This window comes from Peromyscus maniculatus, chromosome 1 (genome assembly GCF_049852395.1).
Source record: "Peromyscus maniculatus bairdii isolate BWxNUB_F1_BW_parent chromosome 1, HU_Pman_BW_mat_3.1, whole genome shotgun sequence".
Lineage (NCBI taxonomy): Eukaryota > Metazoa > Chordata > Mammalia > Rodentia > Cricetidae > Peromyscus > Peromyscus maniculatus.
The window spans coordinates 150,670,232-150,687,684 of record NC_134852.1 but is presented as its reverse complement, the minus strand read 5'-3'; the positions used below and the strand labels follow the sequence as shown (position 1 = coordinate 150,687,684).

At 46.8% G+C, this 17,453-nt stretch overlaps 1 protein-coding gene across 1 annotated transcript; it reads right to left on the bottom strand.

Annotated features, from left to right (window-relative positions):
• Window positions 1-243: 243 nt before the first annotated feature.
• Window positions 244-15,591, bottom strand: Mtg1 (mitochondrial ribosome associated GTPase 1). Its single transcript, XM_006987601.4, has 11 exons — window positions 15,427-15,591; window positions 14,805-14,869; window positions 12,842-12,946; window positions 9,625-9,705; window positions 9,018-9,074; window positions 8,668-8,758; window positions 7,178-7,239; window positions 6,636-6,732; window positions 6,186-6,267; window positions 1,038-1,150; window positions 244-697 (listed from the first exon to the last, which is right to left on the bottom strand). Exons 1-11 carry the CDS (start codon window positions 15,533-15,535, stop codon window positions 579-581), a joined length of 981 nt encoding a protein of 326 aa, XP_006987663.1. The 5' UTR covers window positions 15,536-15,591; the 3' UTR covers window positions 244-578.
• Between the last annotated feature and the right edge of the window lie 1,862 nt (window positions 15,592-17,453).

Below are 17,453 nucleotides of genomic sequence, written 5' to 3'. Positions count from 1 at the left end.
TCCCCAGCATCCACTGGTGGGAGGGGATTTAATTTACGGGCTCCAAGTACTAAGTGCACAATGAAAAGCCATCAGAAAATGGGCCTTTAACCTGGTGTGATGGCACCCACGTGTATAATCCCAGCACTCTAGAAGCTGGGGCATGAGGAATCTGTGTTTGAGACCAGCCCAAGCCACAGAATGAAACCTTGTCTCAAAATAAAAATAAATAAATAAATAAAATGAGAGACAGCCAGAGAGAGATTTTCTTTAAAATTTTTAACCCAATTTCCTTAAATTACAGATTATAGCTTTGACTCTTCTAAGATAGCATTAACCTTTCCTTGAGACTGAGAGAAAACCTCCTGACCAACCCACCTATGCAGGATTCCTGGGAGCCCATGGCGGTAACCAGGACTGATCCAGCTCTAGTGGCTAAGAGAACAAAGTGCCCTTTGGAGCTGGGGCTGAGTCTCGGGTACCAACGCACACAGAGGTCTGAATAGAGGAACAGTTCCGAGCATTAAACACTCCAGCTACAGTTCCATGGAGTATCCAGGAGACTATACTCCTGCTAGCCAGTTCAGGGGTCAGCATCATCAGCAAGCAGGCAAAAGATCACGGTCCAGCATCACTTGGCCCAGCAGCCCACTTCGGAAGGTCCGGAGGAAGTCCCGGGCTGCCATGGCGTAATCAGGCTGGATAACATTGACATCACCTGAGGACAAAGGGTCTGATAAGAAAGGGACCTCAAAGGATAGCCCAGCTCTAAGAGACCACTAGGGGCACCATCAGTGAAACCTGAGGGACGGGGCATGTTCAGAAAGAACACAGGCAGCATGTCCACCCAGCACTGTCCAGAGCTAGGACCATCCTCTGAAGCCTGTACTACAAAGTCCTTCCTCCTAAAATTTCCATAGTTCCCATTCCCATGCTCTAATGCCAGGACAGCTGCCCACGGGTTCCCTTCTGTGTTTCCCTCCTGTCCTCCAGAGGGCCGAGAGTCCCAGCAGAGGACGGAGTAAGGGCCCCATGCCATCTGGTGCAGCCTCACTCACCTGTGCCTGTGAGTATCTTCACTTTCCGAGTCTTCCTCAGCTTCACAGCCACATTCTTCAGCACCCACTCTATGTGGTCACTGGCACTGGCCAGGCCATAGTGCTGCACATACCTGCAAGCCCACAGCTCAGGTCAGACTTCTGTGAGGCGCCAAGCCTGAGGAAGATCCTCACTCACCCACACCTCAGAGGAGCCAGCTCCTGGGCTCCTGCGAGGACCAGCCTGCTTCCAGGAAACTTAGGGCTCCAGAACAAGGCTCAGAAATTCTTACAAAGTAAAGACTTATCACCCAACAAGGTAAAATTCAAATGTCTGGCACCCAGTCAAAAGTGACCAGGCCTTTGAAGTAGAACAGACCAAAACTGAAAAGAACAGTCAGTCAGCTTCAGCCGACCCGTCAGTGACCCGATGTTCAATGCTGAGTGCAATAGCAAGTCAGGTGTCATAACTGCACACTGAACAGTCACAAAGCTGGGACAGAGCCCGGGTGAAAAGGGCCCGAAGTGAACTTCTCAGGGGAAATCACTGAAGAACAATGGAACAGAGAGACAGACACCAAGCCAGAGAAGACGGTTGACTGGACACTACAAATGCAGAGCAGAAATAAAGTATCCTGAGCAGTGCATAGGGGCCTGGCCACTAGTGAATCAGGCACCTACCTGCATGGGACAGAGGTGAGAGGTCACAGCCACCCACACCATCACAGAGGTGAGAGGTCACAGCCATCCACACCACCACAGAGGTGAGAGGTCACAGACAACCCACACAACCACGGAGGTGAGAGGTCATAGCCACCCACACCACCACAGAGGTGAGAGGTCATAGCCACCCACACCACTACAGAGGTAAGAGGTCACAGCCACCCACCACCACAGAGGTGAGAGGTCCTAGCCACCCATACCACTACAGAGGTAAGAGGTCACAGCCACCCACACTACCACAGAGGTGAGAGGTCACAGCCATCCACACCACCACAGAGGTGAGAGGTCACAGACAACCCACACCACCACAGAGGTGAGAGGTCATAGCCACCCACACCACTACAGAGGTGAGAGGTCACAGCCACCCACCACCACAGAGGTGAGAGGTCACAGCTGACCTCTGTGCACTACGGCACAGGTGAAATTCGGTCATTTGGAAATTCGGTGCTGACCTGCACCACAGTAAATATTAAGGAAAATCTCATGTTCGGGAAACACAAGCAGAAACTTCATTGGGTCTCCACAGAGACAGCCAACACCACGTATGTAACATGCTAGCACAGTATGGAAGGCTCTCTCTTCTTACAGTGATAACTGTCCACATAGCAGGAGATAACAGCAGTGTCTCTGGGGTTCATAGGACATGCCAAGGCAGCATATGATGATGGTGGTGCACAGGGTAGGGTGAGGGAAATGGGACCTGGCTCTTGCAGGATGATAACTGAGATGCTCTGGGAACCCTGTTCACAACATGTCACAGGTGACAGGCCAAAAAGGACTCCGCAGTGGTAGTGTCCTGACAACGTCCTCAAAGTCTAGAAAACCGGAGGTGCAAACGCCAACAGGAGGTCGGCAGAGCCAGTAACGGCTGAAAGTTTAAATGTTCTTCTTCATGATTCATAGCACAGAGGGGCAGATCACCAGCAACACAGAAAAGAGTAAAAGACCATAAAGACCAAACAGAAATTGTGAAGTTGTAGCTGGGGAACACGGGGAGTCATTTCTAGGACTCGGAAGGCTGAGGCAGGAGGAGCACGGGTTTGAGAACAGCCCGGGTTACATGGTGGGACTGTCTCAAGGGAACTCAAGTCTGGGAGCGCAGTTCAAGAAACGGGTACTTGTTCCACATGTGAAGGATGCCGGGGAGGGGCGGGGGAGGCAATCAAGCCAGGTGTGGTGAGGCCTGCTGTGACCCCGGCACTAAGGCAGCAGAGGCAAGGGAGCAGGTCTTGGCAAAATGAAAGTTAAAAATAAAGAAAATAGAGAATACCAACTAAGCTGATCCTTTCAGGAAATAAAAGCAATATGCTTCCAGCCAGACTGACCTCCTCACCCTGGGCAGACATCTTTGAAACACCCCAGCTAACATCCTACCCAAGAGTACGAGTCTCTTCTGCCTGATACGGAGACAAGACAAAGCCCATGTCTTCATCATTCCACTCACACCAAGCTGGAGATTCTGCCACAGCAATAAATAAGGCAAGAAAAAGAAAGGAAAGGCACTCAAATCTTCAAAGAAAAATTTAAAAAATCCTATTTGTAAATAACATGATTATCTAGGTAAAAAAAAAAAAGAATCAAATGAATTCTAGGATTCAACAGCAATATTCAAAATTCAACAATTTTCATAAACTATCAATATCAATTACAATATTAAAATTAATAACAATGCTATATATGACAGCATTAAATGTATGAAAGATGCAAACGATCTGTTTACTGAAAACTAAAAATGAACTAAATAGATGGCGGGAGACACTGTCTTCATGAGATGCAGCACTCAATAGTGTTATGATATTGTTAAGTTTTCTCCAAACTGACCTATAAATTTAATGGAATTAGCCTTCCCAAGGAAAGCAGTGTTGAGTTTTGGTTTGGTTTGGGTTTTTGTTGTTGTTGTTGTTGTTGCTGTTGTTGTTTTGGTTTGGTTTGGGTTTTTGTTGTTGTTGTTGTTGTTGTTGTTGTTGTTGTTGTTGTTGTTTTGGTAGTGCTAAGGATTGAACCTATGTCCTTGTAAATGCCAGGTAAGTTTTTTTTGTTTTTGTTTTTGTTTTTTTTTTGTTTTTTTTTTGTTTGTTTTTAACCTATAAGCACTTCACCTCTAAAAATAGGTCTTTGTAGAAGCTGATAAATTTGTAAAGTTCATATGTGAACATGGAGGAAATAAAACAGACAAAACCATTTCAAAGAAGAGCGAGGCAGAGGAACATCAAAGGTACCATCACCAAGAGAGAACAGGACAGAAGAGTCCACAGATGGACAGACAGACAACATGGATTCCCAGCAAAGGCAGAAGGACAGTTTAGTGGGGAAAAGTCTTCAACATATGTTTCTGGACAACCGGTCATCCATGTGCAAAATAAGAACGTCACAGTGGTGCTATACACAAAGCACATATTAATACATATCAGAAGAGCGTCATACACCTCAGTGTAAAACCCAAGCTGTTGCTCTTCAAGAAGAAAACAAACTTTTTTGACTTCAGGCTAGGCATATTTCTAGATATGAAGCACTACCATTATAAAGCATCTAGTTACTAAATCAGACTTCCAAAATTACTCCCTAAAACACGGTGATAACAAGAAAAGACAAGGCCTAGACTTATCCCTCAGAATAGGTAAAGAAGTTTAACTTGCCGGGCGGTGGTGGCATATGCCTTTAATCCCAGCACTTTGGAGGCAGAGGCAGGCGGATCTTTGTGAGTTCGAGATCCAGGAAAGGCGCAAAGCTACACAGAGAAACAGAGAAACCCTGTCTCAAAAAACAAAACAAAACAAACAAAAAAAAAAGAACTGCAACTTAACAATAAGAAAATGGACTTGGAAGCAGCTCAGCAGCAGAGCATGTGCCCATTGTATTCAATCCCAGGTTCAATCCCCAGCATAAAAAGAAAAAAAGAAAAAAGAGGATGAACATGGTGCTTCATGGCTTTAATCTCAGCATGCAGCAGGCAAAGGCAAACAGATCTTTGTGTGTTTCAGGGCAACCTGGTACATGTAGTCAGTTCTAGGGCAGCCAGGGCTCTGTAGAGAGACCCTGTTTCAAAAAACAAAAACAAAAAGGGAGGGGAGGTCTGGAGCAATGAGTGGTTATGAGCACTTATTGCTCTTCCAGAGGACCTGTGTTCAATTCCCAGTGTCCACATGACGGTTCCCAACCATCAGTAATACCAGGGGAGTGGACATCTTTTTCTGGCTTCCATGGGCACCAGTCATGCAATGGTGCACAGATATATGTTTGTGTGTATGTGTGTGTGTGTGTGTGTGTGTGTGTGTGTGTGTGTGTGTGTATGCAGGCAAAACACCCATACACCTAAAATAAAATATAAAATTTTTAAATGAGAAAAATATTTGAACAGAAATTTTCCCAGAGAAGACACATCAATGGCCAATGAACACAGAAAAAGGTGTTCAGCATCACCTAGTAGGAAGGCACAGCAAACACTGCCACCTGTGAGACTAAAATTAAAACCGGCCAGTGCTGAGAGATGTCTCAGTGGCTAAGGAGCACTTACTGTTCTTGCAGAGGACCTGGGTTAGCTTCCCAGCACCCACATGACTGCTCACAACTATCTATAATGCCAGTTCTAGGAAACCTGATGCCTTCCTCCACAGGGACTGCATGCATGCGGTGCACAGACATGCAGGTGGTGCACAGACATGCATGCAGCCAAAATCCATAAACATTAAATAAAATAATGAAATCTTAAAAATAATAGAATAAAAGGCTAGCCACAAGGGTAAAGAGGATTCAGAAAAGCCTGGGCCCCCATTCCCTGCTAGGTGAAGTCCGACACAGTGCAGCTGCTCTGGAAACCAGCGCCGCAGTTCTGCAGGAAGCCAAAGCTCACCTCTACAAAGTGGCCAAGCCATTCTCCTGCATTCTACCCAGGAGAAGTAGATACTCACCTCACATAAAGACTGTACATGAATGTTTCCAGAAGCTTTGACTGTGACAGCCAAGAACGGCACACACTCCATGTCCACCAGAGTGAACAGGTAAACCAAGTGCAAGATGTCTGGGTGATATACAGGGAGCTCAGCCACCAAAAGGAATGGAGAGCATGGATAACTCAGAACAATCATGCTCAGTAGAGGAAGTCAGGAGAGAGAGGATGTATCCTATACAACTTCATCGACAGAATGCTCATCTATTTCTCCCCACCCACAAGAAATTAAGGAAGAGACAAAGTGAACCAGGCTCTTACTATGTGGCCCAAACTGGTCTCAAACATATGATCTTATCTCAGCCTCATAAGTACTGGAATTTGGGACAGCAGAATGTCCACTATCTTGTTTGACACTATGACATGGTCATATGTCAAAACTTACCAAATCGCATACTTGTAATTATGTAAGATTATATAACACTTTAATGACTTATTTCTAAATCCTAGATAGGATAAGCGAGCAGGGGGCTGCAACCCCCACACCCACTGCCACTCACCCAAATAGCCCATGCCTGTTGAGGGTGTAAAGGAGGTAATCAGCCATGGTCTCTTCCCCAACGAGGTGGTCCAACACAGTTCCTGAAAGACAAGCAGCTAAGGCAAGCCCATGGAACAGTGGGCATCTGTGCCCCACCAAGCCCAAATGCCTCCCATTTGAAGGCAGAAGACCTCAAGCGACTAAGGAACGTCCCAGCAGGATGGCTCACAATTGTGGCCTTCTTCCTATATGGTATTCGACTTGGTTGCCAAGCATGACCTCTCCGTCCATCCCCATTACAGAGCAGAATGGTAGCCAGCACATGCATGCTGTGAGCTAGTCTCCCTCTCAAAACTGTGAAAAGCATCTGGTAGCAGGAAAGGTGGAGAAAGTAACAATTCCACCTGCCTGGGGGACAGTCCAAGTCAGCAGTGAGGCAGAGGGACACCGATCCCTCGCCTGGGCTTACCACACAGGGCCAGCTTCAGGCCTGTCTCCACACTTCCAATCCGAGGAGCCAGCACCCCAGGAGTATCCAGCAAGAATATCAGCGGTCGCTCACATACCTGTGTAGCAGAAGGTGGATCAAGGGAGGCAGCCTCTGCCCGACAGCCAAGTCGCTGCCAGAGACTCTGAGGCAGGCCTTGGATAAACCCACGTAAGTTTTCTTTTGCACTGAGGTTTAGAGTCCCCATTGGGTATAATTTCTGCCTAATTTGAAGGACATATAAAAGTCCAGGGTCCATGAAAAATCACAGGGCGCACGTGAGTGTGGCAAGAAGGCTGTGAGTGAGGTAAGAAGGCTGCCTTCCTGACATTTCCATAAGAACACAGCAGCCCTGGCAGGAACAGGAGAGGAGGGGAAGCAGGGAGGGCAGGGGCGGAGCCAGTGCTGTATTCGGAGGGGCGGAGCCAGTGCTGTATTCGGAGGGGCGGAGCCAGTGCTGTATTCGGAGGTGCCAGGCTCAGTACAGCCAGCAAAGCGCTGGGCTCCGCAACCAAGGATCTTACCTGGATTCTGGAGGTCACAGCTCTGGTGATCCCTGGCTCACCGCCCACTCTGGCAGCTTTTCCTGAAAAGACAGGAGAGAGGCCATCCAGTATTTACACAGCAACAGAACAAGTTAATTACACAGCAAGCAGAATGGAAACCAGAGGTCAATAAGCCGTCAAATTATAATCCGTTCCTACTGAGTCCCAAAGAACACACGGCAAGGGTTTTCAAAGGCTAGGCACAGTGGCCAAGGGCTAACAAAAGGCCCAGAGCTCACTTCCCAGTGCAGAAAGGTGCCCCCTGCTGCAAAGGTCACACCATACCTGCTCCTCCACCTCAGAGTCTCTCCTAGACTCACCTACTCCACAGCAGGCAGGCCAGCACCACCCTTGATCCCGGCACTGTGGCTGCCTGGCATGGGACCTAGCCCAGGGGACTCCAGAGAGGCTACCTATTCACTGCTAAACGCCACAGGAGTCAAAGTGTCCTTCACAGATGACCAGAGGAATAGACAGTGGAATAACTTGGACCTACGGAGGAGGGAACTGTTCCAACATGGACAAACCTGAAACATTATGGTAAGTGGGACAAGCCAGTCCCAGCATGCTTTGCTGACACAGGTGGACAGAAACAGGACAGGGCTGACAGGCACTGGGGCACAGAACAAGAGGGTATGTTTGGAGCTTCAGTCTCGGGTAATTTAAGTTTGGATAGTGGGGATGCCTGCACAACCCTATAAACAACTTACTACCCCTAAACAAGGAGATACACACTTTAAAGAAAATAAACTTTAAAAATTAGATGATTTTGACAGTTCTCCAATTAATGTCCAAAATACCCCCTTTCTAAAATAAAGGTACAACATGATTGCAAACTCTCAGCCTTTACAGTACAAATGGGTGGTGCTGTTGTTTTGTAGTTTTGTTTTGTCTTTTGGAGACAGGATCTCACTATGTAGCATTAGTTAGCCTAGAACTTGCTATGTAGACCAGGCTGGCCTTGAATTCGCAGAGATACTCCTGCCTCTGTCTCCCAAGTACTAGGATTAAAGGCATGCACCACCACCACACCCTGCTATAAATGGTTTTTATTGTAATCCGGGCTGTCCTGGAACTCTCTCTGTAGACCAGGTTGACCTCAAACTCAGATCCACCTGCCTCTGCCTTTGCTTCTCAAGTACTTGGACTAAAAGCATGTACCAACACATCTGGACTTGTAAATTTTTTTAAATAAGCACTGTACTGTTGGTGTGAAAAATGAAGCCAATATAAATTTATCCCAAAGTCTAAAATGCATAAAAGCCAAGAGCATGCGAAAGTGTAGTAAATATACACCGTGTAATCAATGGCTATTCACCACATAGACCTCCTTCAGACCATTAACTGTCCTTTTAGCAAACAGAACAGGACGTGAGCTATGGAAGGAATGCCTCAGAGCAACATACGGCTGGCCACACTCTCCTACACTGCCTTTTAGGAGTGGAAGTCAGTACACCGTGACTGCCTACCTGTCCTGAGGTGCTGCCGTCTCAGGGAGTTGATGAGGGAGGATTTGCCTACGTTGGGGACACCAACCACCATGATGCAATACTCCAGATTCTGTGGAGGCAGAAGAGCTTCAACATCATCCCACCCAGGCTGTGAACCCACAGCCCAGGGGAAGGGGACATCAGCACAGAGGCCCTGTGCTGACCAACAGGGTTGGCCCAGCTATTCCCATTAAAGGAAAGCAAGAACAAAGCCTGGCTCCTGGCCGGGACACAGCCCAGTCCTCTGTATTGAAGAAGGCTTGGAATGGACAGGCAGGAAGGGACTGGGTAACTCCACACACCCACCCCCAGCTCTACATCCAACCAACCTCTGCTCGATGGTAGCGGTAGCTGGAGCTGATCAGTTCTGTGACTTTTGGGACGATCTGCAACGAACAAGCCACATCTTCTGGTCACACACCCCTCACTGACCCACTTCCAAACAACAGGATCAGGGACTCTGTCTTTATACTTAGCCCTTGATTAGGAGGGCAAAGATCTCATACATACCTCACTAGGGAGCCGAAATAAAAGCTTGGACATCCAGATCACAGGTATCCAACTGTCCACCTGAGCCACAGCTAACTGGATTCACCCACGTACTCCCAACTCAACCCAACCCAACTGATCACACACACCATGAAACAGTAGGGTGGCTACCTCAGGAGGGCTTCTACAGCAACTGGAACCACCTACTAGACAGTACATACATCAACTCATGGAGTTCCATCAAAACAACTGGGAAAATAAGTTACTGGGTTCTGCAAGAGGCTCTTATTACTTAGAATCCCAGAATACTCCCTCAAAACTGACTCAGGCTGTGAGCATCCACACAGCAGACAGGTGGCCCAGGAGATTCTGCACCCCTGGGCAGCTAAAGACAATTCCAGGATTTTATCCCAACTATTTATCAACCAACATTGTAGAGAGGCTCACCTGCTTGATGTTTTCATCCTTTACACAGTTTGTAAAAATGACATTTTTCAGGCCTTTTCCTTCTAAGTGATGGACAATTTTCTGAAAGATAATTTTGGTTTCTATTTTAAACACTAAATTAAAATATGAATGGTATGCCAGGCATGGTAGTACATGCCTTTAAACTCAATACTACACAAAGACCCTGTCTAAAATAAAATAAAAATTTTTAAGTGTGTGTGTGTGTGTGTGTGTGTGTACAGGCAGGTATGTAGGTATCTGTGTATGTTTGTGTGTTTGTGTGTATATATCAGTGACAGAGAGATGGTTAAGAGCACTGGCTACTCTTCCAGAGTTTGATTCTTAGCACCCACATGGCAACTGACAATAGCCTATAACTCCAGTCCCCGGGGATTCAATGCTGCCTTCTGGCTTCCATAGGCACTGCATAAGTGTGGTGTACAGACATACATGCAGGCAAAATACCCATATACATAAAATTTTAAAAAAAAAAGGTTAACAAGCAAACAACAAAAAAATGGTCTCTCTCTCTCTCTCTCTCTCTCTCACACACACACACACACACACACACACACACACACACACACACAGAGTAAATAAGTAATGAACGTAAAAAACATGTTTTTACAAAAGGAATATGGTTGACCCTGGTGTTGCCTTCCTTTACTCTCAGCACTCAGAAGGCTGACAGGGGTGGATCTCTGTGAGTCTGAGGCCACCCTTAGCTCAACACAGAAGTTCCAGACCAGCAAGGACTACAGTGAGTGAGAGTCTGTCTCAAAAATAAATAAAAAATTAAGTAAGAATCTAAGCTTGAAAGGACACTACAGGTGGACTCGTCTGCTCAGAGTCAACTTAAACTCTAGAGTTTAAGAGTGGATGCAAACACAGTGAAGAGCCTCTGAGGACAAGGGGTCTAAAGAGCCCCTTGGAGGGCAAGAGGGAAGAGCCCGAGGGCAGACACAGCTGTGCTGGTGTGTACCTCAAGCTCTGCCAGAGTGAAGATGAGGAGACGCAGCCTGCTCACGGGGACTTCAAACCTTCTGGAGATAAAATGGGACTGACCCAAGTCACTCTGAAGCCCCGGCACTGAGCTCCCGGGTGCTGGCTTCTCTGAGGAATGCTGTCACTTTCGTGTGCTCTGTCACATGAGACTCCCTTTGGGGAAAGCTGAGACAGGCTTTCACTATGTATCCTTGGCTGGCCTGGAATTCACCAGGTAGACCAAGCTGTCCTGGAACTCATAGAGATCTGCCTGCCTCTGCCTCCCACATTTGGGGATAAAAGGTGTGTGCCACCACACCAAGCATGAGACTTCATTTTAAACTGAAGTGGTATTGAACCCCGTCTGATTACAGAGAATAAGTAGTACCATAAACCCAAAATAAACTGAAGTTGACATAAAGTCATTAGACTTAACATTCAGTATAATCAGTATACATATTTTATTTATATTCGTATCTATCAATACATGCTGAAAATCAATATTGTGTTTGGTCATTATTGGCCACAAAATGTAGTCAATGCTTAAATAAACAAACAGTAATTCACTGGTGCAGTCAGTTTTTGTTAGTTTCAGTTATTTGTTACTATACCACATATCATTAATATGATATCATTAAGACACTTGCCTTGGGGGCTTGCAAGTTTGGTTTCCAGCACCCATACAACTCTCAATTCCAATTCCAGGGGATCCAACACCCTCTCTTGACCCCTGTGAGCACCAGGCACACACGTGTTGCACAAACACACACATACACAGGCAAAACACTCATACACATAAAAAAAATCTTTGAGGGAAGAAAAGTTACTGGTCAAGACAGAGAGAGACACACTGATCTCCGGTCTCCGTGGAGATCCACTCAGGTGCCCTCTGGTACAGGCCATGGGGGTGGAGCCCAAGGTCCTTCAGAAGCTGGGCACTTCTCTCTCACCTCCTGTGCCTGCCCAGTAGAGGGCAGTGTCCGCCAGTCTGTGGCTAGCCTTTGAATGGAGACACACTCTCTAACAGATGAAGTCTCAACTAATAAAAAATGGGAAGGCACTTGAAGATAAACAACCGAACAGGGCAGAGCCCCGAAGCTTGCACAGCAAGTGGAGCTCGGGGTCAGTTCCCTAGGCCTCGCGGCAGGTGCTGCCACTGGACATCCACCGCCTTGGCTATCCTTCTGACCTTCCATGCAAGTTCTGTTGTTCTTCAGTAAAGGAAAAGTTTCTGCATCCTTAACAGCTTTTTAAAACCTGGCTTGAATTCAAGACCCTGACATCCCTCTTTCCAAAGAATTTGACAACATAGCCGTAAAAGTAGAGTCAAGACTTCAAATAACATTTCCTGCCATCACTTTCTACTTCTGGACCACATAGAAAATACACTGCCCTGGGACCCAGTTCTGCCTGGCTTTAGAGCAATGGTTCTCAGCCTGTGAGTCACAACCCCTTCCAAGGTTGAACAACCCTTTCACAGGGGTCACCTAAGATCATCGGAAAACACAGATATTTATATTACAATTCATAACAGTAGCAAAATTACGGTTATGAAGTAGCAACAAAATAATTTCATGGTTGGGGTCACCACAACATGAGGAACTGTATTAAAAGGTCACAGCATCTGGAAAGTTGAGAACCCCTGCTCTAGAGAGACTGTCAGGTACTTTGGACTTTTCACATCCCAGTCCCACACTTAGCCCTTCCAATTTCTGGATCACAAGGTGTGCAGAAAGCAACTAGCAGCAGAAAACCTGGGGTCAGGCTGGATACATAGCCAGCTGGGGGCACTGCAGCCACCACAAGGGAACTTTGGCTACACCAAAAGACGACCAGGGCTACAAGCCTTAGCCTTATGAATCTCCCAAATAGTTAAAGCTAAATAAATGTAATCATTCCCTTTGCTTTGGTGGTCACATGTGGCCAAAGGCTACCACATGGGACACAATAGACAGAGTATCCACCAGAAAGACTCGGGGTGCAAAGCGGCTACGGTGGTCACCAGGGCTCCCCCTCACACCAAACCACTCCCCACAGGAGGTATGTCCGTCCATCTTGAGCATTTGGGTCATAAGTTCATGTTTGAGGGAAACAGCTGTTGCTGAGAAGCCAGGCCAGAAGCCTCCTGCAAAGCCAGGAGCTGTTTTAGGTACAGCCTACGCAGAGACATACCAGAACTCCCGTGTCGGTGGCTCCGTCACACTGCTGCTGGCATCTGGGAGAAGGCACTCACCTGCTGCTCTGTAAGATCCGCCAAGTCCATTTTGTTAAGGACAAGCAAATGAGGCTTCAGACCAAGTAGCTCATGGAACAGAGGGTTTCGACCTGAGAGTGGGATGTGCTGATGTTAAGGCAAAATCCATACCGAGCTTTCCCAGTCATCATTCAGCCAGAAGCTAAGACCAAAGAGGAAGCCCCATCTCAGAGCAAGGACAACCACACAACCCATCTTCCTGCCCCCAGACTTGGGAGGTCAACCCTGATGTTGCCCTTGTGGCCCAAACAAATGGTGGGAAGAATAAAAGCAAAGTTCTAAGAAAAGCCACTGTTGGGGGCTAGAGAAGTGGCTTAGTGGTTAACAGCACAGGCTGCTCTTCCGGAGGTCCTGAGTTCAATTCCCAGCAACCACATGGTGGCTCACAACCATCCATAATGAGATCTGGTGCCCTCTTCTGGCCTGCAGGCATACATGCAGGCAAAACATTGTGTACATAATAAATAAATAAATAAATAAATAAATAAATAAATAAATAAATAAATCATTTGAAAAAAGAAAAGAAAAGCCACTGTTTAGAAGCCAGGGAATTTAAATTTAAAATAAAATGACCTAAACACTTAAGAAAATGTGATTCCAGTGAAGACCTAACTGAATTACCTTGAACACCACCCATCCTGGCTTCTGAAGATGCCACTTCTTCCAGCTATCCTCAGCTATCCCAGCTAATATGGGGCTACACCATGTGACATTAACATAGGCTGCCCCTTCAGCCCTCCCAGTAGGGTCTAGTACAAGAGTCCCAAGGCCTCCACCTTCCCCATTTGGGCACCTGGTAAGCTGCTATCTCCACCCAAACAGTCCTTCTCTCATGGCTGACCAATCCACTCATAAACCCAAGTCTCCAGACTCCTCTCCTAAAATGCTACAGAAACCACTGTGCAGCACAGACCTGCTGCCACCTCCTAGATACAGCTGAATGTTCCAGAGACTAAAGGAGAACAGTCTTCTCATTATCTATGCTGAAAAATAACCATGTTTTACTTTTTTAATAATCAAATATAGCTAGGAATGGAAGTGCACACCTTTAATCCCAGCAAGCGGCTCTATGTGAGTTCCAGGCCATCCTGGTCTACATAGTGAGTCCAGGCCAGTCAAGACTATAATGCAAGACCCTGTCTCAAAATAATTATTATTATTATTATTATAGTCACATCTGGCAGTATGTGATATTAGGTGAATTAGTAGATATTTATAGCCTAAAACAAATACACTAGATGTATTATTGCTAAAGTTCCAACTCTGAAAGCTGAAATAGTCCCTCATACTCCATTACTATTTCCATAGACTCCCACCAGTGGCAGCAGGGCCTCACACCCACCACCGGCTGTTCCAAGGGCCTGGGCCTCTTGGTCTGCCATCCCCGTGCTCTTCTCAGGCTGAGTAAATAGGACGAGGAAGAACTCACATGCCAAAGACTGCATCACAGAAACTAAACACAGCTTAAATGCAACAAAATGGTCCAAGAAGCAAGTGTCAATGGACATGATAATGATTTGCCAATTCTTCACTTAAGGACAGGAGAAAAGCCCGGGTTGGCAGGACCATTTAATCTCAGGTTTCATAATTTATTCCTAAAAATATCAAAGTAAACCAGACAGTGGCTGAGACAAATAATGTATCAAATGGGGACTTAAAAACAAAAATACACAGCCTGGACCCCATCCCAGGGATTCTGATTTAAAAGGGGGCCTAGTGATTGATGTAAAAGCCTCCCAGTAATTCTGATGTGTAATGAGAGTCGGAAAGCACCCCTTTAGGTGTCAGTAATTAGAAAAGACGCTGTTGGCAGCTGTAGACATATGAATGGACCAGAGGCAGAACAGACTAGATTGCCCAAAGGAGATGGATGAAGAGCAGGAAATCTTCCTGCTGCCTCTGCAGCCTTGTAGAAGTGCTCTCCTGCTGCATGAAAGGATATCCGAGCATCATGAACCTCGATAACACAATCCACCAGCTTCAGACTGCTCTGCATCTTCTTTAGTCCTGGAAGGTAGAAGGTCACTAAGGAAATAGCCCAAGGGGGCAGATTTAAGTGTTCCTAAGGAAATACATCTGAGAGCCCATCAGGGCACACAGAGCTAAAGGAGGCAGCATACTGAGCCTTGGGGTGCCCTAGGTAGCTCTGGGCAGAACACTTCACATATAAGGGTCTTGGGTATTGATCTGGGGGCCCTTGATACTTTGCTGACTTAATGACCTCAGCACATAAAAAACATAGAGGCTCCGCCCCACAACAGCCACTCGCCTGGTCACACTCCTGGCGCCTTCCTGCCACACTACCACCTCGCATGGCAGCGGTAGCAAGACCACAGCAACCAGCAGCCCAGGGACGCACTATGCCAGGTGTCTGTCTGGGGCCAGGTTGTGGCCTCTAAACTCAGACATTGCTCAGGTGTAACGGCCTGCATGTGCCTTCGCAGACCACTCAGTGCGATTCAAAATATAAACACAGAACAACTCTCCAACCCGAGGCCAGGAAGGCGACCAAAGAAGCCTTCAGAGCCAGCGTCCTGGCCGCCCGCGCCTCCCGCTGGCCTCACCCTTGGCCATGTGGCCGGGGAACCAGCGTGCTACGTCGTGACCTTGCAGAGGGAAACACTCGCGCCAGGCGGTCCGGACGGCACCCCATGCCTGCGGCCACAACCTCATAGTGCTGGTAGCGCTGGTGTCGGAAGCGCTTCCTGACGCACCGACACCGCGAAAACCTGAATCAGCTCTCAGAGTTCCGGAGCTCTAGGGTTCCGTGCACGACTACGCATGCGCTTGAGTCGGAGCTCGCAGGGTGGGCGGGGCCGGTGTGTCTAGGCGGTCCCGTGCTGTCCCATTCTCTGGATTCCTGAGGTTACGTGAGGTTCTTTTGAGTCATTTGAAGATTTTTTTTTTCTTCTTTTATTAGGAGACATTATTGCGTTTTTGTAATATTTGGTTTTTTTACATCGGATGTGGTGGCACACACCTTTTATTCCAGCACGGGAGAGGCAAAGGCAGGCAAGTGGCTCTCCGAGTTTGAGACCAGCCTGGTCTACATAGTGGATCCCAGGTCAGCCACAGATACATGGTGAGAACGGAAAAACAACAGCAACAAGACTTAATTTTGTTTATATTTATTTGAAGTGTCTGTGTATGCCACACGTATTCAGGTACCCCTAGAGGCCAGAGGACAGTGGATCCTCGGGACCTGGAATTGCAGGTGGTTTTGAGTCCTTTGACTAGGTGCTGGAACCGAACTTGAGTCCTCTGTAATAGCAGCAAGCATTTTTTAACCTCCAAGCCGTCTCTCCAGTCCCAATCTGGAGATTTTTCACTACATTCCAAATATTTCAGGTTTGAGGATATAGGTTGGAGGATGGCAGCTTGCCTAGCATGCCCCAAATTCTAGGTTTTTATAGAGAAGCCAGGAGGATTTGGGCTGCTGGCAGTAGGGATGAGGTTCCCCTGGGAAGTTGGCCTGACCAGCCTAGGAATTTAAACTTTAAAATCTGGGCACATTTTTTTTCTTTTTTTCCTTTTAAGGCCATATCTCACTTTATAGCCTGCTCTACAAAAACTAAAAAGAAAACTTTAAAGTAGAAGTCTCCGCCAGGTATGATAGACACACCAGTAATCCTAGCACCTGAGAGATGGAAGCCAGAAGGTCAGAAGTTCAAGGTCAGCCTGGGCTACATGAGACCCTGTCTAAAAAAATAAAGTTCTATTTTTCCCTCATATAAATCAATGTAATGAAATTTAGTTGTGCCCTATCAGTTCTTGGGCCTTTCTTAGAACTTTCACGCGTTTCACTTTATATATGTAATGCCTTCATTTTCTTTTCAAGTGTGACACATTTTATTTACTGTAACTGTTCCAAGTACTGACTATAATCCCATTAATACAGTGAAACTGAAGTGTTCTTCATCGATGCAAGACTAAATGTAAGTGTAGCTGCTCCAAGAACAGGCCTGTGATACCAGGTAATGATTGAGGGTGCTACTTCAAAAGAGCCCTACCTCAAAGGGGCTGACATTTAACTCAATGTTATAATTGTTGCCTTGAATGCAGGAAGCCTTGGGTTTAATCCTGGTCGCTCGCTCGCGCTCGTGTGTGCTCTCTCTCTCTCTCTCTCTCTCTCTCTCACACACACACACACACACACACACACACACACACACACACACACACACACGAACTCCAGCACTTGTGAGACTAAAGCAGAGTAGAAAGTCCAAGGCCAGCCTGGACTACGGAGTGAAATATTGCCTCAAAAGAAAAAGAGGGGGGGGGGGAATGTGCCCACATTTTAAATTTACAGCTCTAGGAGAAATGTCAGCCCAATTCTCCACCATGGAGGAGTCCCATCCCCAGCGGCTCAAATCCTCCTGGTTCCCTCCTTGGCAAGCAAGCCTGTTTCTCCCACAAAGTCATCTGGGTCTGTCTCTGAAAACTGAAATGCCCCCCTCCATGTCAACAGCAAAGACTTTTGCCCTTGAAGGATCTGTATTCTTTCACAGTCCTCAGGCTATAGCCTACAATAAAAACCTACTGGATTCTGGCTTTCTTCCATGGTATCCCATGAAGGACAGTCTGGTGA

Bases quoted from the DNA above. Each gene is read 5' to 3' on its own strand.
- Mtg1 (XM_006987601.4), bottom strand. From the start codon at position 15,535: ATGAGGTTGTGGCCGCAGGCATGGGGTGCCGTCCGGACCGCCTGGCGC. The intron at 12,947-14,804 runs ATATCCTTTCAT...TAACATCAGCAC, and splicing joins TCGAGGTTCATGATGCTCGG to ATCCCACTCTCAGGTCGAAA. The intron at 698-1,037 runs GTGAGTGAGGCT...CTTTGTCCTCAG, and splicing joins GAAGATACTCACAGGCACAG to GTGATGTCAATGTTATCCAG.